General features: G+C 33.9%; 1 protein-coding gene across 1 annotated transcript in view; it reads right to left on the bottom strand.

Moving 5' to 3' along the window:
* Positions 1-919: 919 nt before the first annotated feature.
* The window catches only part of LOC142529956 (uncharacterized), a 50,537-nt gene continuing 26,235 nt past the window's right edge, over positions 920-25,221 (bottom strand). The window contains exons 2-12 of the mRNA XM_075635686.1: positions 10,394-10,520; positions 10,197-10,289; positions 9,775-10,071; positions 9,494-9,696; positions 9,300-9,417; positions 8,955-9,088; positions 8,362-8,487; positions 8,134-8,232; positions 7,920-8,052; positions 7,759-7,782; positions 920-1,131 (exon numbers count right to left, since the gene is read on the bottom strand). Of these exons, the coding sequence (XP_075491801.1) occupies positions 1,115-1,131; positions 7,759-7,782; positions 7,920-8,052; positions 8,134-8,232; positions 8,362-8,487; positions 8,955-9,088; positions 9,300-9,417; positions 9,494-9,696; positions 9,775-10,071; positions 10,197-10,289; positions 10,394-10,520 (1,371 nt within the window). The 3' untranslated portion in view covers positions 920-1,114. The remainder of the gene's footprint in view (positions 1,132-7,758; positions 7,783-7,919; positions 8,053-8,133; positions 8,233-8,361; positions 8,488-8,954; positions 9,089-9,299; positions 9,418-9,493; positions 9,697-9,774; positions 10,072-10,196; positions 10,290-10,393; positions 10,521-25,221) is intronic.

Genomic DNA, 25,221 nt, shown 5'->3' with positions numbered 1-25,221 from the left:
TAATGCTTATATCCTTTTCTTTGGGTGCACGTTATGGAATAACCAAATGCTAGCAAATGAAACGATTAGATGAGTGTCAAAGCGTCATTACCCTCAAATAAATTATAGGACATGCGACTGTGTGTGAACGTTAGTGCATCATATATCATGCAGAGGAATAGCAATAGAATATAAATATATTTTTATATATAAATAAATACAAAACACATGGTTTACTATGACGCGAAATTGTGTGTGAAGAGTAATGTTCCTTATAATATGCATGAATAACAATAGGGTAAAAATGTATTTTTATATAAAGTAAAATCAAATAATTGGTTTACTAATCAACACTACAAGAAAATTGATCTATAGTGACGGGAAATAAGGTCATTAAATGGCCAAATCCCGTCGTAAATTAATTTTAATGACGGGAAATTTTCCGTCATATATCTTCATTACTGCCCTCGTAGGTAAAAGTAATTAATGACGGTAATGAGATCCCGTCATTATTGTTATAACATATTTAGTGATGAGATTATACCGTTATTAAAATGAATATAAATGACGAAATATTTCGTCATTATACTACCATTTGCCTCTCAATAAATAATATTTTAATGAAAACACATCTCCTCATTATATCATTATTTACCCTTCACTATAAGTTATTTTATTGATGAAATTTACTATAATTATTAGTTATTAGCCCCTCACTAAAAATCGATTTAAGTTAGAAATTACCTCTCATTAAATCATCAAGTACCCTCATTAAAAAATATTTTTAATTGTGATGAAATTTATAATAATTATTTGATATGAATTTGTTATTATATTAAAGATAGCATTAGTAATAAATTATGAAATATGGAACAAGTAATTTTTTTGAACAAAATATTTTATATAAACAACTACATCCATATCTATTCATATATTCAAAATTTACAGAATTTCGATTTGTTCCAAAATATAAGTTCCATTTTGATGGATACTTGAAGTATTTCCTTATATTTACTCCTTGGAGTACAAAAATATTTGAGGACCATAAATGGTGATCACTTAGTAGTTGCTTCAAAATATCATATACTAATTTCCTAATCAATGCTTGAATTCTTCTTTGAAGCACAACATCAGATTAAAGCAACGTGTCATCTGTAAAACATAAATAGAAAAAATCAATTAAAATAAAGATGTAATTCAAACATAAAGTAAGAGTGAAAACTTTGTTGATGTCGAAGTTTGTAAACAAAACATCCTGAAAACAATGATATATTATGTCAAACACATGTGAAGTAAATTTTTAAATAATTAAAAAATAAAGTCTATATACATGTCAACATAATGTGCCAAAGTTATATGAGTAGCAGTTTTTAGTCAAAAACGATATGAAACATGCGAGTAATTCATGCATGTATAAGAATAACAAGTTAGCAACCAATTGTTTTCCACAAACAGTTGAACGAGCGAAAGTAACCCTGGTGATTAAAATTGCAAGTAGACTTTTGGTGCAGTGACATGACACTGAAAACAAATTCAGACAGCAGCACAACAGACCAGGGCCGTGCTTATTTGGAGTCAAATGAGTCCAATGATTCAGGCCCATCTCTTTTTTGGGGCCCAAAAATTTTTTTTAAAAATTATTATATATAATACTAGATAGCCCCCACATATGCATCTATGCAAGCGAAAGGAAAAATCTAGTTTGTGAAGAATTAGTATGGCCAAAACATGAATTTTATTATTAAAAAAATCACTCGTAAAATTTTAATAAATTATCGATCCTCTTCGAAATAAAAGTCAAGAGTAGATGAAATAATCTAGCTGGCAATAACTTGTTGGTATGATTTATCAAACCAGTCTAGTTTTCTTATCGCAGTAGAGTAATGGTGGGAAGCATGGCGGATTAAGGACAAATATAAAAATCGAAACAAATCAGAAAAAAAGAATCAATAATATATTACGTTCGAATTAATGATTTATTCACTCTTTCTGACGCGGAGATTCGAGATTTGAGACTTCCCTTTTGTTTTTGCTTTTGTAATATATACACGAGAAAGTTTCTAAATCATGAAATCTCCTGCTATGAAACTTTGCTTGAGAGTGCATAGAAAAAACCCAAATATTTCTTAAAATATGTATTCAAATTTTAAAATATCAATATGTATAAAGTATAACGAGATGAAAAATTGAAAACCCTAAAGGTCCCATGGAATCAGTCCATTCGTTCACCATATCAGGTCCTGCTAAGATCAAAATTCAAAAGTGAAAGGTTGAAAATGTGTATGTGGGGCGTATCAAGAATGTGTGGTGATTGGCTGTAACTGATATGTATATTTGATGTTGAATTCGGTTGGTGAGTAAGACAGTCTTTCTCAGTTATTTAGTTGTGTAAAAAGTGGGAGATTCATTCAAGCTATTAATGTGGCTAAAGATTGTTTGCGCTTGATCATCAGCGTCTTTTTATGTGATACTCATATGAATAATGATTGCATTTAGAATCTCAAATGCTCATATTGCTTATAAAATCTTGTTGACTGTCCCGATCACAGTAGCAAGTGCAGAGCGAAGTTTCTCAAAGTTAAAACTCTTCAAAACTTTTCTCTGATCAACCAAGTCACAAGAAAGATTGAATGAATTGGCTATGTTATCGATTGAGAAAGAAATTACTGAACAACTTGATTATACAAACTTGATTAGTATTTTTAGCTCTAAAACTGTTAGACGGGTTATTTTTTAGTGATCATTTTGGACATGTTTGATATTTTTATTCATTTAGTTTTTTATATTGTCTTTAACATATTGATTTAATTTGAAAAATTGCTATGGAACTAAAAAAACATGAACACACATTATGATTCAGATTTCTCTTTTTAAAAGTTAGACTCAGACCCAAATATTGTTAGGACCGACCTGAATAGACCCTGAATTGCGACAGGTCTCATCAGAGTCACGTTACGGAAAAAAATCTGTAGTACTTGGAAAATAAATGAATCCACCAACCACACATAACAAAACAATCTATTAAGCAGGGCATAAAACTATTTTCACTTCCGAACAAGGTAACAGGTTCCATCGTTATCAATCATCATACTAGTTGAGATTTGGAGTAATCTTCCACTAACATATGTGACCGAAGAAAAACTAGACTATTGAAATCCATGTCTGGAGAAGCGCAAATATTGAGTTCTAATACAATACTAAAAAATAAAAGACCTAACAAAGAGCTTTAAAATTTTAACAGAAGAATGCAGATTAATCAACTATAGTGAGACAAATTTCAATAATAAATGAGAGGGTCAAAACTTTCGTCAATTTCATCCAACCTAATTTATTTTACTCTTTATCTTCTAAATTATTGTCTTGGTACCCCGTACAAGAGTCAAAGTTAAGCAATTCCTCTCTGACTTAAGTAGCTAAGATCATTCTTCAGGGAAGCATATTTTCATGCCCAGAAAACACACCCACTCATCGAATACATCTTGGTATGTTGGTAAACTAAACTATGTCACATGTTGTCCCTCAGGAATAGGAGGAAGGCTCTAAGCTTGTTCTTTTTCCAACTGCTAAGGGGTTGACTACTTTTTCCAGAGTTTGTTACCCTTTGGTATGAGATGATTGATACCTCAGATTTCTGCTCAGCATCCTACCACCTCCAGGATTCCTATTAGCTTTCTTCTTGCAGTGTAGGTGCTTCATACAATATACCAGATGTTTTTATTGATGGAAATAAATTGAAGAATATGGATAGTTATTATGAACTATACATCTCGTCACTTGACATGCTTGATGGCATGGACACATACAAAACTGAGATAAGTTCAACCTAAAATAGTAAATTCCAAGTAGATAATAACACCAAGGCTACTAGATAATAACACATACAAAACTGAGATAAGTTCAACTAAAAACCCACATAAAAGACAAAGCGATGTTATCTCATAAGAAGTTGGATTCACTAAAATTGATCAAAATGGCTACAAGAAAACAGGGAGATACACAAAGGGGCATTATATCATGGGGAGAAACTAAAAAATCCATAATCCTTGATCTTACAAGTCCACTTTACTTAACAATCTGCTTCATTATTAGCTCACCTTGATTTTGGGTAATTTACTAAAAATGTACGCCAAGTTAAAGGGGCATAATAAATCATGGGGAGACGCCTAATACACACAACTAGCATGAAACGTCTGCTATTCGTTTCTTAAAATGTGGTAGAAATTTTTTAATTTTTATTTTTTTCCAACCTCACATAGCATTCGGCTGAATCATAAAATATTTTGGAACCATTTTAAAAGTAAAACAACCAACTATTTTACCAAATCTAAAATATTATTTGAAAAGTATAGCCTATATTATAACCTCTCAAAGATCACTCATAAATAAATCGTTGTAAAAATATATCTTTAACATCACTTAAAATCATAAATCATAACTAGTGCGAAAAACTAGCGTCAGCCCTCGGGTTATGTGCACCTTCAGTCCAGCAAAGTCAACCATCAAGACCTTCATTCACATTATTATCATAATAACCTACATCAATCACACCTAGTGAGTCTAAAGACTCAACACATCATATCCTTGATAACAAGTAATACGTAATACAGTTAACATATAACAGTGAAAAATACTTGTACTTAAAATATCGTTTTCATGAAGATGCATAAACTTAAAACATAACATTTTCGTAAACATTTTCATGATGCATAAACTTTAAACATAAATATTTTCATATAAACATAAACATATTCATATTCGTATCCATATTCTTATCAACGTATTCATATCATCATATTCATATTCATAATTTAAACATATTCATATTCGTATCCATATTCATATCAACGTATTCATATCATCATATTCATGTTCATGTTCATGTTTGTTGAATTCAGATCGTGATTGTGACTCGTATTCTTAAACGTGTTGGACGATGGATCCATCTACATGTAACCACAGTACTGGGCGGCGGGGACACCAGCAACACTCTCACCGGTCAACTGGGCCTTGGCCTTACGTATTAACATATTATCGTATTCGTATCAACGAAAACACGATCGTCGGGCTCCCACTGAGACCATAACCCTCACGATATTTCCAACATATAGTAGTCACAATCCATTCACGTCCTTCAACATTTCGTATTTTCATCACTTAATAAAAACATGCATATAATATCATTTTATTTGGAAACCAAGCATGCAACATATCTTTTAAATGTCCAATTTAAAACTTAATGATTTATGAACATTTAAAAATCATGATTTAACATATTAAAATCATAAATATCCATAAACATTTTAAAATAAACATTTTTAACAGATTAAAAATCCGTAAACATTTAAAATAAACGTTTTAACGTATAAAAAAAATCATAAAAAGCCATAAACGTTTCAAAATAAATATTTTAACATCATAACCGTTTAAAATAAATATTTTAATCATAAACATTTACAATAAACGTTTTAACATATTAAATCATAAAACATTTAAATTTGACATATTAACATATAAAAATTCAATAAACATCCATAACCATTGAAAATAATCATATTAGCACATAAGATAGAATTCAGGACACTGCCATGACGTTTACTAATTTCTAGATGTAAAAAGACCATTTTACCCCTAGACATAAAGTTCCACGTTTTTTACTTTTTCTTAATTCCATTGACTCTAACATGTCCCAAATAATTATTTAAGCTTACATGAATTTTCTCATATTTTTATTTAGCCTAAATCGAGAACTTTTAAATTAACCTTTATATATAACATATTACTGCGTTTTAATCCCGAATTAAACCAAACTGTAATATAAAATTCCCAAATTAAAAACTTAGACTTATAATAATTATTTAAGCTTAACCCTAATTTTTCATAATTTTATAAAGTATAAAACTAGGCTTTTCAATTAAATCGTTAATTAACGTTTCGTGCGGCGATTAAATCCCGGACAAATCCAAAACTCGTTATTTTAATCCCAAATTTTAAACATAGCATTTTTATTGTTTATTCTACCCTTCCAACTCACGAGCCACACCCGTGGACTCATGGATTCAATTTTAGCTTTATGTTTTTTTTTTTACCATTTATCGAACACACCGAGCCATCTCCTAATTTACTCGAGCCACGCCCGAGCCTCCTTGAACCAAAACCTAGCCAACCCACTTAGGCACCCTCCTGAACCATTAGGACCCATTGGACCTGACCCTAAGCTCCAAAAATGAAGCAACACATGAGCTGCAGAAACAGCCCCAAAAACACACCTAGGCACCCTTGAGCCAAACTCGTTTCTCCCTAAGCCAAGCTCGAACCCTCTTGAGCCAACCTTGACCCAGACCCCTTATGGACCCTTACCTGACCCTCAGAACCTAAGGACTCGACCCCAGCCCCCGAAACTAAAGCTACACCAGTAGGTGCAAGCAGCAGCCGTGAAAACCCACATGAACATGGACCCTACGTTTCTGTTGCTAGGACCAAGCCAACAGACCCAGGCCCTGAACCATCCCCTCTAGCACCCTTCTAGGACCCTAAGGACCTAGGCTAGCCCAGCCCAAGCCCCTTGGCCGAGCCTCTTCTCCCTGCACCAGCTTCTGAAACCTGCGCATCACCTTGATGCTTCAACTCATGTTTCCCATGTTTATGCTGCTAGGGCCCCCAACCACCGAGCCCTCCCCTTAATATCAAGCATGAGAATTGCACTCAAAACTCACGGCTCTTGTTCTAACTTTTCCCCTTCGGTTCCAGCTTGTGGTTTCTTTTAAAAATTGTCCTGTTTGGTCGTATTTTATCATGTTTTGACATATCCTAATTCATGGCAGCCCCTTAACACATAGAAACATATTTTTGGAACTAAATAACACAATTTTAGAATATGCATATTCATTGTTACGAAAATAAAAGATTGTGTGACTTGTTTTCATGCAAATTCATAAACAATTTCATAATATGGTGTGATGATGAGTAAAAGGAGAATATGGCGTACCTTTGCGTATTTTAACACACGAAATAACGTTGACAAATCGAAGAACGACGGCTAGAAAACCTTAGCAAAACTTGAAGCTTTTCCCCCTTGGATATTTGGTGTGTGCCGTGTATTTGAATTTGAGGGAAGAGTTTTGATTGAATTGGGGAGGTGGGGCGTGTGATGTAAAGGGTTTGGGGTAGGTTAATTGCATATTATATAGTTAATTAATCCTTAATTAAGCTTAGGCTCATTAACAATACAAATTAGGCCCATTAGTGCTTAATTAGAATTAATTAAAATATTAAAAAATAATTTTTTTTAAATAAGTTTGTGAATTTATTAGTCGGGTTGCCAAAACGTTTGTATTTTTGTTGAAAACCAACACCGATAAAATTTACGTCCCGGTGTATAAAATAACCTTAAAACCCCGTATTTTCAAAAATAAGAAAAATCACCACCCTTATTTTAAATAATCAAAAACAATTATTTAATAAAAACATTTTCTATTTTTCAGCCCTCGGTCTCCGTTCCTCGATCGCAACTCGAATAACCTTTAAAAATATATTTTAATGCAACCATGTAGAAAAATATAATTTAAATATACAAATATGCACAACATAATTAATTTAATGCAATTAAAACATTTAATGGAAATACACAAAGAATTTAATAATTGCATGCATGTGGTTCGCATGGACCTTAGAATTTTCGGGGCGTTACATAGCAAACTCCCAAAAAGGAATAAATGTAGAATAATGTATAAACCTAAACGTAAAATATCTGTAATAAAAATTCAAGGTAGCACAACACACCTTCACCAGACATTGTAGGTGCATCTGAAGTTGCTTGTTTTTCATTCTCGATTCGGCTAATCAACTTTCAATTCCATCCATGCGCCTCTTAAGGTTATTATTTTCTTCTTCTTTCTCATGGAGCTTAGCCTCAAGATCTTTTATATAAGCATCTTGTGAACAATTAAAATGTTTTCTTTTCATTCCACCTCCAAAACCAAAGACATGACTATGACACTGTGGTCCAAAACACTTTTCAACAATCTCAATATGTGAGAGTGATTCATTAGATTGAACAGTCTTCACAATCTCATCCTACAAAGATCCATCACTCATGTCATTTAAATAAATGATAAACAACAAATTTAGGTTAAAAGATTAAGTAGTGATATTTACATATTTTTCTTGCGCTTCTGGCTCAACAAGCTTTCCATTTTTATGTCGAGTCTCATAGAAAATTTTTGCAATATCAGGTGGGTTATTATCCTTGCCTCCCTGAAAGATATATAAAAGGCAAATGATGTATATTATATATATATATATATATATATATATATATATATATATAATTAAGAAAAAAATCATAAAAAAATAAATATAAGAATTAATATAAATGTTTATGACCATTTCATATACCAGTTGTCTGTGCGGCTTGCTTCCAGTTCGATGAGGCATTACTCCATGCTTGCTTCCAGTTCGATGAGGCATTACTCCATTTACCCAATTATTAGAATTCTGGTTACTGGTTTTCTACATAAATCACAAACCAAAATTACAATCATCAGTTCCATGAGTGCAATTTAACTGTAAAATGAAGATATTTCTTATTACACTTTGAACCAGTATTATTATACCTGAAACTCATCAGTTAAGAACTTATTAGTTACAAGCCAGTCACATTCTTTAGCATTAAACCCTTGCGGCACATTTTTTAAAACTTCAGCTTTAGTTTTGCAAGGTCTCACATTATCAACGTTCAAGGATGACCTCCATGCTGTCCATAAAGCACCTATATGCTCCAAAGTATGCTCACGATATAATTCTATACTAGGACTAAAAAACCATTCATGCAACATAATCATAATACAGTAGTAGAAAATGACATATTATTTCTATTTTGATGGGTTGATTTACCAAAAGTTAAAATATATTAGAAAATGTTATTATCTCTATGCTAACAGTAAATTCACCTGAAATTAATAATGTAATTCACTTACCTTAACTGAATCCCACATGTGTTGCTTTTCTAATTCAGTCAACTCTTTCCATGTTTTCACTTGTATAGGGCAGATATGCTTGTCGCGCACGATTTTCCCCAAGTGTCTCGACCAATACCTGTGATGTTTTCCCACTGCACGATTATTGTAGAATTCGATCTCCATATTTTCTCAACTTTTTAAAGCTGCAATTTTCTTATTCTTATTTTTTCCTCTAACTTTTCTCGCTTTTTGAGTTGCTGAATCTATTCAATGAATTGAAGTAATAAATAATTGTATCAAGATTATAATTTGAAATCAATAGAAAATTCATAATATGCTACATTTCAAATATATTATACTTACCATCAACATTTTTTTCTGTAACAACATAGCTCGATTCACCACTTTCACCATCTTCAGTCATAGGAGTAAATTTAGCAACAAGATAATGACCAACAGCCTCAATTGGTATTTGAAAATCCTAAAGAAATCATATAATTACAATAAAAAATTATGGTTCATGGAACATTTAATATTATTTTAGCCAAAGAACTTGCCTTGTTGATCGTATATTCACTGATAGATGGCAAGCCAGTCTCGATGTCAAAGTTCTTCGAAATAGTTATGAACCATTGAACTGTACTAGCTTGTTCACTTCCATTTACCACATCCCCCCGTACAATGACTTTCTCATTTGTCTTATAATCACCCAATATTTTAGTATCTCTCACTTTTGGAACTCTTGGGATTGGGATATAATCTGTACAAATTTTTAAAAAAAATCAATGATAAAGAAAAACAAGAAAACTCAAAATAAATAACTCTTTATTAACGCTACCAGATGTTGGTTTGTCTTCAGGCAGTTTGAAGAGCAATGGTTGGGCAGTTTCATCCACATCTACATAAATGTCTACGTTCTCCACGTACTCATGTTCTTTCAACATAGCCAATAAATCTTTATCATTTCTCAAAATCTTACCATCCCCATCCGTGACTTTGAAACCAACAGAATATATGTCAATGAAATTTTTACATATGTTCAAGATTTCTAAGAAAGAACTATCATCCGTAAAATCTCTTTCTTTCCATTCACCTTCCCCAAAATGCACAATAAGAGTATGGGCTGAAATTCCATCTTTTGGAAGAAAAAAACACTTTTTACAATTATATCAATATATTTTCACTTAAAAATAGAGGGAGCGACCTAAAAAATTTCATGAGTTATAAATTACAATGTCTACATAAAGTTTAGAGGTTTACCAATTCTTCGTTGATAGCCGATGTATTGAGCTTCTTGCTCTTCAACCTCTAGCCTTTGAATTCCTCCTAAGCTCTTGTGGGCAGATGCATTTCCTGGAAAATAACAAATCAGATAATTTAATTATGAAATAATTATATCGACTGTTGAAATTCTATAAAAAAATAAATCTACGCTATCAGTTTAAAAAATAAATTACCAGTAGAATCTCCAACAGGCCTCACTTTATGTCCATATCCACGCTCCTTGGCCAACTTACCAGGAGCTAAAAAATTTACAGGCTTCCGGATATTGCCTACACTACTTTTGGCAAGCATTAGTTTCATCTGTTAATATAAGCAATGTAACATATTAGTACAAATAGTAAAAACATGAAAATGAACCCGAATGAATAAACAACTAACACATAAAAGAACAGACGTTTTACCGAAATAGAATAGCATAAAAAAACAACAAAGAAACATGATAAGTACTTGGAAATACTTCTTCAAATTGGAATTCGCTTTCTCTTTCTTTTGTTTGTTGGTTAGTCAACCACTAGCGGCTCCAAATATGTTCTTCTCCAAATTTTTTTACCATCTACATCGAATGAAGTTTGTCCCCCACAATTAAAATTGAAAGATTCAGCATGTTGATATGCTTCACCGAAATCATCTGCATTATTGCTCTCGTCCTCTTTTGGTTGTGGCATCTCATATAGATCCCGAGGTTGTGTCTTAACAACAACATGCCAACCTTTATTGATGTTGTCAATGGCATAAAACACTTGTGAAGCTTGATTGGCGAGAATAAAGTGTTCGTTTGTTTTCAAAATACGATGGCAATTAATGCTAGTGAACCCATATTCATCTACTTTGGCTCCTTTCTCATTATCATGCACATCGAACCATCTACATCGAAATAAAACCACTCGTTTTCCATCAAGATACTGCAGTTCAAGAATCTCTGTCAACACTCCATAATAGTCAACATAATTCTTCTCACTACATATATCACCGATTACACACACCCCAGAATTTTGTGTTCTACATCCTTTGTCATGAGCTTCAATCCAAAACCTATATCTGTTGACAACATTACCACTGAAGAATGTAACATACATTGAAGGACCACGGCACAACGAAAGCAGGTCATCATATTTACTGCGTTGGTCTTGCATTTTCATTTTTGTCAACCTACAAATAAATTACAATGTAAATAACTCGAACAAATAATCTTGTTCAACACAAAATAATTTATAACAATAGAATCACTTACTTGTTTTTTAAACCAACCAATAAAATTGATATTCCATTCGTCATCCGATAGTTGTGGTGTATTATTTTTCTCATTTTTAGAGTACTCTCTGTGTTACAACATTAATGAGAAATGCATATATATAAAAAGAAAAAAGAATTGGTTGTTTAGATGTATTTGAGCTTACTCGAGGAAAGGTTGTGCTTCATCGCAATTCTTTAAAATATAGATATGAGCTTTCTCCCATGCATCGTCATCGAGAATACGACTTATACCAGCTCCTAGTGCTCGTCCACATTGCGAAAATATGGATATTTCACCTTTATATTTATGAAAGCCACTGTCATAATTTCGCTCAAGTATACAGAATTTTGTCTCAATTTTTTTCAAGTATCTTGAGCAAAGAGTCATACACTCCTTTTCTATATAGCCCTCTGCTATTGAGCCTTCCGGACGAGCCATGTTTCGAATCAGTTGTTTTAACTCATACAACATACGGTCAATAGGGTACATCCATCGATATTGTACAGGTCCATCAATTATAGCCTCCTTAGCCAAAAGAACAAGCAAATGCACCATCACATCAAAAAACGAAGGAAGAAAAACTTGTTCCAACTTGCAAAGAGTAATCGAAATTTGGGATTCAATCTTTTGTAACTCACATAACTTCAATGTTTCAGCATCCAAACTAGTAAAGAACAAAGACAACTCAATAAGTGGTTCACAGACTACTTTAGGGAGGAGGCCATGTATCCCAAGAGGAAGTAGATGTTGTAAAAGGACATGAAAATCATGACTTTTCAAACCTGATATTTTATGTTCTTTCATGTTAACACTTTGAGAAATATTAGATGAAAAACCATCTGCAACTCTTATTTCTTAAAAAATAAACAAAACAAGTGCTTTTCCTATGTAGATAAAGTGTAGGATGCAATGGGCAACTCAAGTTTATCCCCCTTGCGAATTGGATCCAAATCTGGTCTAATTTTCAGAACTTCCAAATCAAGACGAGCTTGGACATTGTCCTTAGACTTCCCCTTCGTATTCATAATTGTCTTGACTATATTCTCACATATGTTCCTTTCAATGTGCATCACATCCATATTGTGTCTTAACAAAAGAGGACTCCAATACGGAAGTTCAAAGAAAATACTTTTCTTATTCCAATTATCACCTCTGTTTTCATGTGATATTTTCACGTTTCTTTTAACATCTTTAGTCAAGATGATTCCTTCAAGGTCATTCACTTGAGCAAGCACATCACCACCTGAAAGTGAAAGTGGTGGTGGTCTTACCTCTTTGGTTCCATCAAACAAACTTTTATTTTTTCTCCATTTGTGGTTGCTATGAAGATAACGTCGATGACCCATATAACATTGCTTTTTACCATTAGCTAACCTCATAGAACAAGTGTCTTTGTTACAACAAGGACATGCTATCTTACCTTTGGTACTCCAACCAGACAGATTCCCATATGCTGTAAAATCATTGATTGTCCACAATAAAGATGCATGCAATTTAAAATTTTGGCGAGTTGAAGCATCAAATGTTTCAATGCCTAGTTCCCACAACTCCTCAACTCTTCTATCAAAGGTTTAAGATAGACATCAATAGCATCTCCCGCACCCTCGGGACTTGGTATGAGACTTGAAAGAATAAAATTAGATTATTTCATGCACATCCATGAAGGCAAATTGTATGGAATGAGTATTACTGGCCAAATGTTGTATGATTTTTTTGAATGAGTAAACGGTTGGAAACCATCACTAGCAAGACCAAGTCGTACATTTCGAGGTTCAATGGAAAAATATTTAAGCAAATCATCGAACGACTTCCATGCCATAGAATCAGCTGGATGTCTCATCAGTCCATCATCTACTCTTTTTTCATGATGTCATCTCATAAAAGAAGCAGTCTTTTTAGACATGAATAACCTTTGAAGCCTTGGCTTTAAAGGAAAGTAACGCAAGGTCTTCACTGCTAATTTCTTACCATTGTTTCGAACTTTGGTTTTCTCATTATGACTATTTTCTTTCCATCTAGAAGCACCACATATTTTGCACATATTAGACTTATCTTCTTCGTTCCAATACAGCATACAATCATTTTTACACACATGTATTTTTTGATAAGAGAGACCAAGATTGTAGATCCCAAAATCAGTATACGTAAAACCCGTGCATTTATTTAATTTGCTAAATTTATTATTTAAGTTTAAAATGATTTTAGAGATGCATGATTTATGAAATTTCATTATTTTAATTATTTATGTTTATTTGATGAACGTTAAAATGTTTTCTCGAGTTTATGTTTCAGGCAAATATTCGATACGGGATCGAGGGAAAGAGACCGGCGACGATTTTGGCAATTTTAAAATGTGGTATTTTGTTTTAATTTAGGATTGAGGCATTTTAAATGATTTATTAAGTTTTTAGCAATTTTTTTAGAAGCCTAATTTAATTTATTAAGTGATTTTAAGATTTTAAACTTTTAAAGTTTATCAATTGTGGATTTTATTTTAATTAGGGGATTTTAGTAAATTTATTATGGGATTAGAATTTTATTAACTTGATAATTGACTTAACATTTTAATTGGGATGATTAATTAATTAATTAAACAAATTTTCCCCTAATTAAAACACACACACACCTTATACTTACCAATTATGTGGATGCAAACACACCACACACACACCCCACACACCACACACATATATTCACGTATACACACACTCACACATTTCATTCCTTTATTTTATTATGGTGAGAGGAGAAGAGAAGAGTTATTGAAACTCTCTTACAGCAGCCTCCATATCACCACCTCCCTCTCCAAATTTTCTTCAGCAATCCTTCGTTGATTTAGCAGCAAAAATCGTGCCTCAAGTCGCCCGGATCATTTCCCGCACTGTGTCGCTTCGATATTCACCGTATCGTGAGTTTTAAAGATCAAAGACATGTATATTCTTTCGTTTCTGCATCGATCTTGTCATAGTAAATATTTTGATGTTTATTGTATGAAAATCATGTGTATGTTATGTAAGAGTTTGAGCAAATATGGTTGGATCACTTTTGAAACGGTTTTTGGATCTGAAAACTCGAATTTGCTGTCTTTTTAATTACTGCGATTTTTCGGTCGGTTTTCTGGAAAAACTTTAAACATATGAAACGTAGAACTTTTTGATACCTTCGATTTGCTATAAAATTCGAAATATTTGGATAGGAAATGAGTGAGTTATGATTGTTTTGGTGGGACTGCTCAAACTGTGACTTTTTTGAAAATGTGTTCTTGACATGTTCTTGAAGTTATTTGTTGCAGGCTTCGTTGGGCATCGCCGGGCTTGTGCTACTGCATTTAGATATGTTATGGGAAGTATTTAGGTGTTATTTGGTGGTTCATTTGGGTCAGGATTGGCTTGGGATGTAATAGAAGTCGTAGGAAACAAAACGTTGTCGAATTACGAGTTATTGTTGTATTGAAGTTGCTTGTAGATGCTTGGAGACGTTTGGGGTGTTTGTACGGGTTTGAATCAATGTAATAGCATTCTAGGATGAGTCTTGAGGTGTTGGTTCATGGTCCTTAGGCTTGGGTTGGAAGAATGAATCATTAAGTTAGTGAATTTTCATTAATTTCCATGTCCAGCATGTATCCGGACCCCTTCCAGGACCTCGACACGGAGTCTGTGTCCTTTTTCCTTCAAAAATACGAAATTTTCATGCCCACCCAGACCCCTACCCGGACCCATACACGGGGTCCGTGTAAACCCCTCTTAAAAAAAATTTAAAAAAACTTTTTTTTTCAGGATTTGCTTCGGGGTTCTATATCATGGTTTAGTACGATGGTTAAAATTTATTTATGTAAAAATATAAGATTTGTTTTGGGGTTCTCTATCATGGCTTATTACGATTATCAAATGAGGTCAAGTCCCCAGTGATCTAGATTGTCATAAGCTATTTATTTACTTCGGTGGAGAGCACGAGTTACCTACGTATAAGTTATGCAAGATAAGTGTTTGAACTCATAATAGTATGTGCAGTAATGGCCCCAAGCGAGATCCAACGAATCACTCAACGCCAAGTAAGTTTGTTTGACGTGTAAAAGAAAATATTTCAAGTTTTTGAGGTATGCTAAATGACTTGTGATCTAATTTATGAATGAGTTTGGAAGTCGGTGAACGTGGCCGAGGACCTCTCCACCCCGTTAAAGCATGAACGGGTTTAGATCAGGATTGGAAAGCGATAAAGCATGATCGGGGACCAATCCACCCGTTAAAGCATGAACGGGGATCTCATGTATGTGGCAGTGGATTTTCCCTGACAGCCCAGTACTGTGGTTTAGTCTGATCAGGAGAATTTATGTATGAGTCACTTGCTTTGAAACATGCCTCTACGCAAAATGATGAAGTTTATGTATGTTCAAGTATGTACAAGTATGCAAGTATGTTTAAAAAAAGTCTCATGATTAAGGCACGTCTATGTTTATGTACGTATGTACAAGTTTCAAGGATGTTACGTTCAGGCTTTTAAGTATGCAAGTTCAAGTTTCAAGCACGTACGCTCTATTTTAAAGTTGCATGTGATATTATTACGTATTACTCGTTACTCTCAGTTTATACATGTTGAGTCTTTAAACATACTAGACTTGATCGATGCAGGTGAGGATGCATTTGAGGAGACGAGGGATGAGGACCAGTGAGCTGGCTTGGACTGAGCGGGAGGCTAAACCCGAGGACCGCCATGTTTTTAAGAATTTATGAAAGTTTCAAGTACTCTGATTTTATGTTACTGTCATGATGCCTAGTCAAATGCTTTAGCAAAAATTTTTAATTTAGAACGTTTGGTTGAAGTTATTTTTTTTGAACGGATTGTGGATGATCGCAATTTAAAAGTTTATTTCATATTTAAGAAAATTTTTATTTTCCGAAAATTTCAAGTAAATTAAAAGTACGGTTCGTTAAAGTTGGTATCAGAGCGATGTTCTTGTAAAGGGTTATGCCTTCTGCCAGTTGCGAGAAGCTCACGAAGTCACACCTCAAGTCTATAAGTTTTAAAGTTTTAAATTCTTTCATGTATTAAGCATCAAGTCACGATTTCAGCATGTACATGTTTTAAGTTCAAATTTCGTGCATCCTACGATACTGATATTATGTTATTGTATGTTGGGTTATGTGTTGGGAAAATTTTAGAACGGTATGCCTCCTAGACGTTTGGTTGCCTGTGGAGCAAGGGATGAGGACAAAGAGGCTTGTGATGGGGAGAGAGCCACTCCTCCTCGCCCACCGCCAGATATGCAAGCACAGATGCTTGCAGGTATGACTCAGTTCTTCGCACAGTTTGCAGGGAACAATGCTGCAGTGGACACAGAGGCGAGGCCCAAACCAGAGGCAGTGTATGAGAGGTTTAGGAGGATGGATCCGAAAGAGTTCTCGGGGACTACTGACCCGATAGTGGCTGAGGGATGGATTAAATCCATCGAGGTGATTTTTGATTTCATGGAGCTGCAGGATGCAGACAGGATCAGGTGTGCCACATTCCTTCTGTCAGGAGACGCCAGGCTTTGGTGGGAAAGTGCATCAGTGTCAGTGAACTTGCAAACACTGACGTGGCATGGGTTCAAAGAAGTTTTCTACTACAAGTACTTCAGTGATGAAGTACGATCCAGACTGACTAGGGAGTTCATGACACTGCGACAGGGAGACAGCAGCGTAGCAGAGTTTGTGAGAAAGTTCGAGAGGGGGTGTCACTTCGTGCCCCTAATTGAAAATGATGCCCGGGAGAAGCTGAGGCATTTTATTGATGGGTTACAGCCGATCTTGCGCCGTGATGTGAGGGTTGCTAGTCCGACTTCCTATACCATTGCCGTATCTAGAGCCTTGGCGACAGAGCAGGACCAAAGAGACATCGAGAATGATAGACAGGGCAAGAGGCCCTATCAGACACCTCAACAGCAGCAACAACAGCGACCCCAGTTTAAGAGACCTTTACAGGGACAGCAGGGGAAGAGGCCATTTCAGGGACCGCCGAAGGGCAAGGGCCCTATCCCTCAGCAGAAGGCTCCTCAAAGGCCTGGTAATTTCGCGGTGTGCCCGAAGTGTAATCGCCAACATCCGGGACAGTGTTTGTGGGGATCGGGCAAATGCTTTAAATGTGGAGCCAATGACCACATGTTGAAGGACTGCCCACAGTGGATGCAGTCGACCCAGGGAAGGGTGACTCAGGGAAGGGTGTACGCCATGCATGCTCAGGAGGCGGACCCAGACACAATCTTGTTGACTGATAACTTATTTAATTCAGCACAGTATTATTTTTGCCATTCACGTTTTGAATTTGATTTTTAGAATTATTAGTGTGCTAGTAGTATTTTGGTGACTTCAGTAGAGATTTTTCTACTGTGCTTGAGGTTAAGATTAGAATTTTTGGGATATAAGTTTTTGTGTTGTACCAACGTCTCTCAGAAAATATTTTCATAAGGAGAGTAGCCACGAAGGCCTTGATAGATTCAGGGGCCACCCACTCTTTTATTTCGGAGACGTTCGCTAATCATCTAGACGTGAAGTCTATTGGACTCAACGTGAGCTATACAGTGACAGTCCCATCAGGGGAAGAATTATAAGCTATTAGCGTGGTCAGAGACATCGATCTGGAACTGCAGGGCCACCTAGTGTATGCCGATTTGATTGTGCTGCCAATGCCAGAGTTTGATATTATTTTGGGAATGGACTGGCTGACGAAGAACAGAGTTATTATTGATTTCCAGAAGAGGTCAGTGTTGGTAAGACCGTTGGACATGGAGCAGTTTCTTTTTGAGCCAGCTAGATGGAGGAGTTTTCCTCGCATGATCTCTTGCATGCAGGCGCGGAGACTTATGCACAAGTGTTGTCAGATTTTCTTGGCCAGCGTTGTTTCTGCACCTGACGTAACCACTCCGTCATTATCTAATGTACCAGTAGTCAGAGAATTTCCTAACGTCTTTCCAGATGACGTCACAGGCATTCCACCAGAGAGAGAGGTGGAGTTCGCCATTGATCTTTTGCCAGGAACCGTGCCAATCTCTAAGGCACCATATCGTTTAGCTCCAGCAGAGATGTTAGAGCTCAAGCAGCAGATTCAGGAGCTCCTAGACAAATAATTCATCCGCCCTAGTTTCTCACCATGGGACGCACCAGTACTCTTCGTAAAGAAGAAGGATGGGAGCATGAGGCTGTGTATCGATTACCAAGAACTGAACAAGGTACCGATCAAGAATAAATACCCACTTCAAAGGATCGAGGACTTGTTCGATCACTTGCAGGGAGCTACAGTGTTCTCTAAGATAAATCTTCGATCGGGGTATCACCAGCTGAAGGTGAAAGATGCAGATGTTCATAAGACAGCCTTCAAACTAGATATGAGCATTACGAGTTCTTAGTGATGACGTTCGGACTGAAGAATGCTCCAGCAATTTTTATTGACCTCATGAACCGAGCATTTCAACCCTACTTAGATCAGTTCATCATAGTGTTCATTGACGACATTCTTATATACTCGAAGAGCCATAAGGAGCACAGTCAGCATTTGAAAACAGTATTGCAGGTCTTGCAGAGCCACAAGTTGTATGCAAAATTCAGTAAATGTGAATTCTGGTTGGAGAAAAGAGCATTTTTGGGTCACATAGTATCTAGCAGTGGTATTGAGGTGGATCCAGCAAAGGTGGAAGCCGTTAAGAATTGGGTTGAACCGAAGAATGAATCAGAGATCTGCAGTTTCCTAGGCTTAGCAGGTTACTACAGAAAGTTTATTCAGGGATTTTCTTCGATAGCAGTGCCACTCACTTCATTGACCAAGAAGAATGCTAAATTCGTATGGAGTGAAGAGTGTCAGAAGAGCTTCGATACCTTGAAGCAAGCTCTTATTTCGGCGCCAGTTTTAGCCATGCCATCAGGGCAAGGCAATTTTGTGTTGTACACCGATGCATCTAAGCTCGGATCAGGCGCAGTGTTGATGCAACATGGTCGGGTTATAGCTTATGATTCCAGACAGTTAAAAGTGCATGAAAAAATTATCCGACTCATGATCTCGAGTTAGCTGCCGTGGTCTTTGCGTTGAAGATTTGGAGACATTATTTGTACGGCGAGAAATGCCAGATATTCACTGATCACAAGAATCTCAAGTATTTGTTCATGCAGAAAGAGCTTAACATGAGACAAAGATGGTGGTTGAAGTTGGTAAAAGACTACGATTGTGAAATTAGCTACCATCTAGGGAAAGCTAATGTGGTGGCAGATGCTTTGAGCAGAAAGGTAGCAATCTTAGCACAGCTGTCAGTTCAGAGATCTCTTCAGTCAGAGATTCAGAGGTTTGGCTTAGAAGTTTATCCTAAGGACAGAGCTCCCAAGCTGTCTAATCTGACAGTCCAATCTTCTTTGCTAAACCGAATCCGTAAAGGACAACCTTCAGATGAGCAATTACAGAGATGGAGAGTAAAGGATAAGACCAAGGGCAGTGTACTTTACACTGTGTCTGATGATATTGTCAGATACAGAGGGAGAATGTGGGTGTCTAGTGTTGATTCGATCAGAGAAGATATATTGTCAGAGGCACATACATCTCCGTATTCGATCCATCCAAGAGGTATCAAGATGTACAAGGATTTGCAGATGCTGTATTGGTGGCAAGGTATGAAGCGAGACATCCGGCAATTTGTATCTGAATGTCCCACTTGTCAACAGGTGAAGGCAGAGCATCATAGGCTAGCAGGGATGCTTAAGCCACTCCCTATTCCTGAGTGGAAATGGGAGAATATCACCATGGATTTCGTGGTTGGTTTGCCGAGGTAATTCAGAGGACCCAATGCCATTTGGGTTACAGTGGATCGACTAACTAAGTCGGCACATTTTTTATCGGTGAAGACTACTTTCTCCATGACTCGGTATGCAGAGCTCTATATCCGGGAGATAGTTCGTTTGCACGGGATTTCAGTTTCTATTGTGTCCGACAGAGACCCTAGATTCACATCGTCCTTTTGGAAGAGTTTACACACAGACATGGGGACTAAGTTGCTATTCAGTACTGCATTCCATCCTCAGACAGATGGCCAGTCTGAGCGAGTGATTCAAATATTGGAAGAGTCGTCAAAAGAGTTATGTGCTACTACTTAAATAATAATTCACCCAAGTGTAGGTTGTCTGCAAGTAATATATTTCGTGAGTACGAGATCGATCCACAGAGATGTTATTTTTAGTTTAAATTTATTAATTTATAAATTACCAAATTCAAGAATGAAGTTTACAAAGTATAAAATTTTGTCAAGGCTCAAGGATTTATTCTTGGTTTATGTAACATTTTTTAACTAAAAGTAAAACAAAGGAAACCACCATAAATAATGGTTCCAAGAGAAATTAAATAATTAAACACACATATAATATAATATAGTTCCCACTATAGAAAATACCGAATTAACCGATATTTTATATATGGTACCTATTATTATATATATAACTATATAAATATATAATTGTATAAAGTAAATGTTAAATTAAATCATTATATTTAATTTAGAACAATCGGCAGAGCCACACTATTGCCTAAATGAAATATAAGATTTAATAAGTTAGTTGCGATAAAGTAAAAGTTAGTTGCGGAAAAGTAAAAGTTAGTTGCAGTAAAGTAAAAGTTAGATGCGAAAAGTAAAAGTTAGTTGCGATAAAGTAAATGTTAGATTGTTAGATGTTAGTATTAAATCATAATATTGCATTTAGAACAACCGGCAGAGCCACGCTATCGTCTAAATGAAATATATGATATAATTATATAAATATTAATATATATACATATATATAATATAACAATAATAATAATCGATGAAATATTTATTGTATCAAAATTAAACAACAAATCAAGATAACCACTTCAATGGTATCAAGCATTTGATTAAAATTGATAACAACAAATAATTCATTTTTATACCTACAATAAAAAGAAGTTAGCTAAATGAAATGAAATAAATAGAGAATATAAAAAATATAAATAATCTTACTTCACCAAGAATTCATCCTCTTCACCTTGACATAATAGATTAGCTTGCCATGAGCTTACTTTTGATCAACACTAAAATCATCACTCATAGTTAAGAAAATGAAAGAAAAAATATCGGAACTTAGAACTTTGATACACACTCACACTATATTTTACAATGAGATAGAATGATTCTCAAGCTAGCACAAGGCCTCTATTTATAGGCCAAATGAGATAAAGAGTCAAAAATTTTAATAATGTCATGTAGTTGTAATAGTAGTTTTTGTCTCCTCCAACTTCAATTCCATGGCCCTTCTTTCAATGCAATGTTCCACCACTTTAAGCACCGAATTTGACTTGGCTCAAAACAAGAAACATGTAGGGAATTGTTTGTAGATGAAGTTGGCCACTTGGTTCACCTCATTTGGTTTAAATATTGAATTATTTATGATTTTTTTACTATAAGCTGGTCATAGTAAAAGTAAATCTGTCCTCCTTTTGATATTTGCACAATTTGATCATCTTAATGAATTTTTTAGGCAATCATGTCTTCTGCAAAGTTGTAGATAATTTCTCAAGCATTCCAAACATGTTTGAATCACCTCCATTTGAATTTTGTAGCTTGAGTTATCATTATTTTACCAACATGTAGAAAACCTGAAAATAAAACATATTTAGTAAAACACTTAAATATAAACAATCAACACTAAAATAACATAATTTTATAATTTTAATGAAACTTAAATTTTAAAATATAGGTTTTAACATATAATAAATTATTAATTTTAAGTTTTATCACACCCCCACACTATCTTATTACTAGTCCCTTAGTAATAAAATAAAATTTATCAGAAAATCACAACTTAGATTCTTTATTCCTTTTATATATTCAAATATACAAACATATTCATTTTAAAAACAAAATAATATACCGATTTATATATATTTATTTATTTATTCGTTTAATATAATAATATATAATTAGATGTGTTTTTATTATTATTCTTATTTCACATAATATATAAAGTAACAATATATATATAATTTTTAAATTTTTAAATTTTTTATAATAATATTATCAAAAATATAATTCACACCATCCACCATAACATGTATAATATCAAGAATATAATTGTAAAAGCCTCAACTCCATATATTCTCTCAGGTCAAAATATTTAATGAGTAGCTAGTTTTCACTCATGGAGTTGGAATGAATATTAACTCTCATTGAAAAAGGCTAAGTATTAAAGCAGACAATTAAATAAACTAATATTGAAAACAAAATAGAAAAATTTACAAAGAATAAAATCCTCTTTCTTTTGTTTTTTTTCTCTTCTTTTGTTTTTTTCTTTTTTTTTTAAATAACGTGACTGCAAAATTTTTCAATAACATAAAATTTTTTTTCCAAACATTCTACCATAAATATCTATATATAAAAACATTATATAACGGATACATCCGACTACTTTTGAAACTTATCTAGCACAAACAAATCTTTTTGTTTGTTTGTTTTTTTGTTCATTTTTTAAAAAAAAAAACATATTGATAGTTGTTTTTACAACACATTGATAATACATCAATTAAATCTAAAAAAATAAATTACAATAAATAAAGTATTTTGCAGTCCGTTATTTATTTATTTTTTTTTAATAATTTTTTTTAAGGGAGTTATATTCTTGTAATTAACCATTTTTCAATAATCAATAAAAGTTTATTAATTGTTTTCTCATTTCTCACCACTTACTCACAAAATATGTGTGAGTATATATTATACTTTTACAAAAAAATTCTTTCAATTATACATGTTAACAACCATACAAACCATATCTTTTAACTATATTCTCATAAAAATTTTAGAAATTATTTTATTTGAAAACACACACAATTATATATATAAATATAAATAAATAAACACATATATTATACATTTTATATTAATTGATAAGAAAAATTATATATATATAAATTGGTACATATGAAAAACTAATTTTTCTTGTAGTCTGTAATTTGAATATAATGAATATTAAAATATAGTGTATTGTGATTTTTCAATAATTATTAACTAATGCGTCTCAGGTGCATTTTACTGACACCTTACTCGACATTGAACTAAAAATTATTAATATTATTACTATATATAAGTATATATTTTTATTTTCATATAAAAAAAACTAAGAGGAAAAAAAAAGACATTATTCATACCTTAAAAAAAAACATTAAAACATACCGTTGAATCACAAGTTTAGCATCACATGAATTTTCTTTTCTTACTCTTGGATGTTGGCCAATTAAGTTGAGATAAGAATGGATCTGGTTCATGGCTAAATCCTTGCAGTAAATCAATAAGTTCACCTTCACTTGTTGCAGAAACTAACATCCTTCGTGAAGCTAATGAGAGAAATCCCTGTTCCACAACATCATGTAGAAACGATAACAGTTTATCATAATAATTGTTAACATTTAACAAACCAATTGGCTTATTGTGGATGTTTAATTGTGCCCAGCAAACAGTATGAAATATTTCCTCCAAAGTACCGAAACCTCCTGGCAAAGCAATGAAAGCATCTGAATGTTCAATCATTTGAATAATTCGTTCATACATGTTGTCCACTTTCATTTCTTCTCCTATTGTTGGTCCAATAAGATTAACTAAAGTAATCGGAATAATGCCTAAGACTTCACTTCCACCTGTATGCGCAGCTTTAACAATTTTTCCTATGAGACCAACTTCACCACCACCATATACCAAATGAATCTTTTTTTCAGCAAGTGTTATTCCAAGCTTTTCTGCTACTTCTTCATAAATTGAATCTTTTCCTGCACTAGATCCACAAAATACACAAATATTTTTTATTTTACTTACCGTGGACGTTGACATGTTGAAAAATATGTTTTCTGTAATTGTTATATCACAGCATATGAATTTATAAGCGTATCATGCCAAAAGTCAATATTTGAACAGGAATTTATTATTAATAAAAGAAAATAAAAATGACATAAAATTAAAACACATATATACAGCGTAGTTGTGATTGTGGCTCACATCTTCCTCTGATTTTACGTTCAGTAACGGCTTCAACGCCTTCTATGAGTCGAGGATATGCTTCCCATCCAATTTTCTTATAAATTGGACAAACAGGGTATTTTAACGTCAGATTCTCAAGAAAAAATTTTGTGTGTGTATATTTATATATATATACTTATCAAAATATATATGTGTTACTACAGTAGGATCTTTGTAAGGCAGATTCCACCGTCCATATTGATATTCCTCATGTTGAAATTGCCACCATAGTTTAAGAAGTTCATTTTGCACGTTCCCACTAGAATGCGTATCAAGAACCTCTAGAAAATTATCCAAAGGCTCTTTTTACTCAGACCATTCTTAATGAATAAAATTTTATCTTCTCTATTCATTGATGTCATTCCAACATTTTTGCATTTCCCCTTACAAGTCCACCTTGCACATTTATGACATCCACCTATACGTTTAGCTCTTCGCTTTTTGGCATATGTGCTTTTACCAAATCCTGGTATATGTCTTATTATTATTTCACTTGCTTCCCCAACCAATCGGACTTTTGCTTCAATTATCAAACAGACATCATTCGGTATGCCATAAGACATCATCAACCTTAGTCGCTCACATCTAGCTTTATATATTTTTTTCAGCGCATTATCTGGTAAACAAGCAAAATATTTACGAAGATTCACAATACACACATCCATATTATTATTATTATTATTATTATTATTATTATTATTATATATATTTCACTTATTTTGGGAAAACCGAAGAAA

The sequence above is a fragment of the Primulina tabacum genome, chromosome 16, assembly GCF_025594145.1.
Source record: "Primulina tabacum isolate GXHZ01 chromosome 16, ASM2559414v2, whole genome shotgun sequence".
Taxonomy (NCBI): Eukaryota; Viridiplantae; Streptophyta; class Magnoliopsida; order Lamiales; family Gesneriaceae; genus Primulina; species Primulina tabacum.
This window is presented reverse-complemented; position numbering and strand designations above follow the sequence as displayed.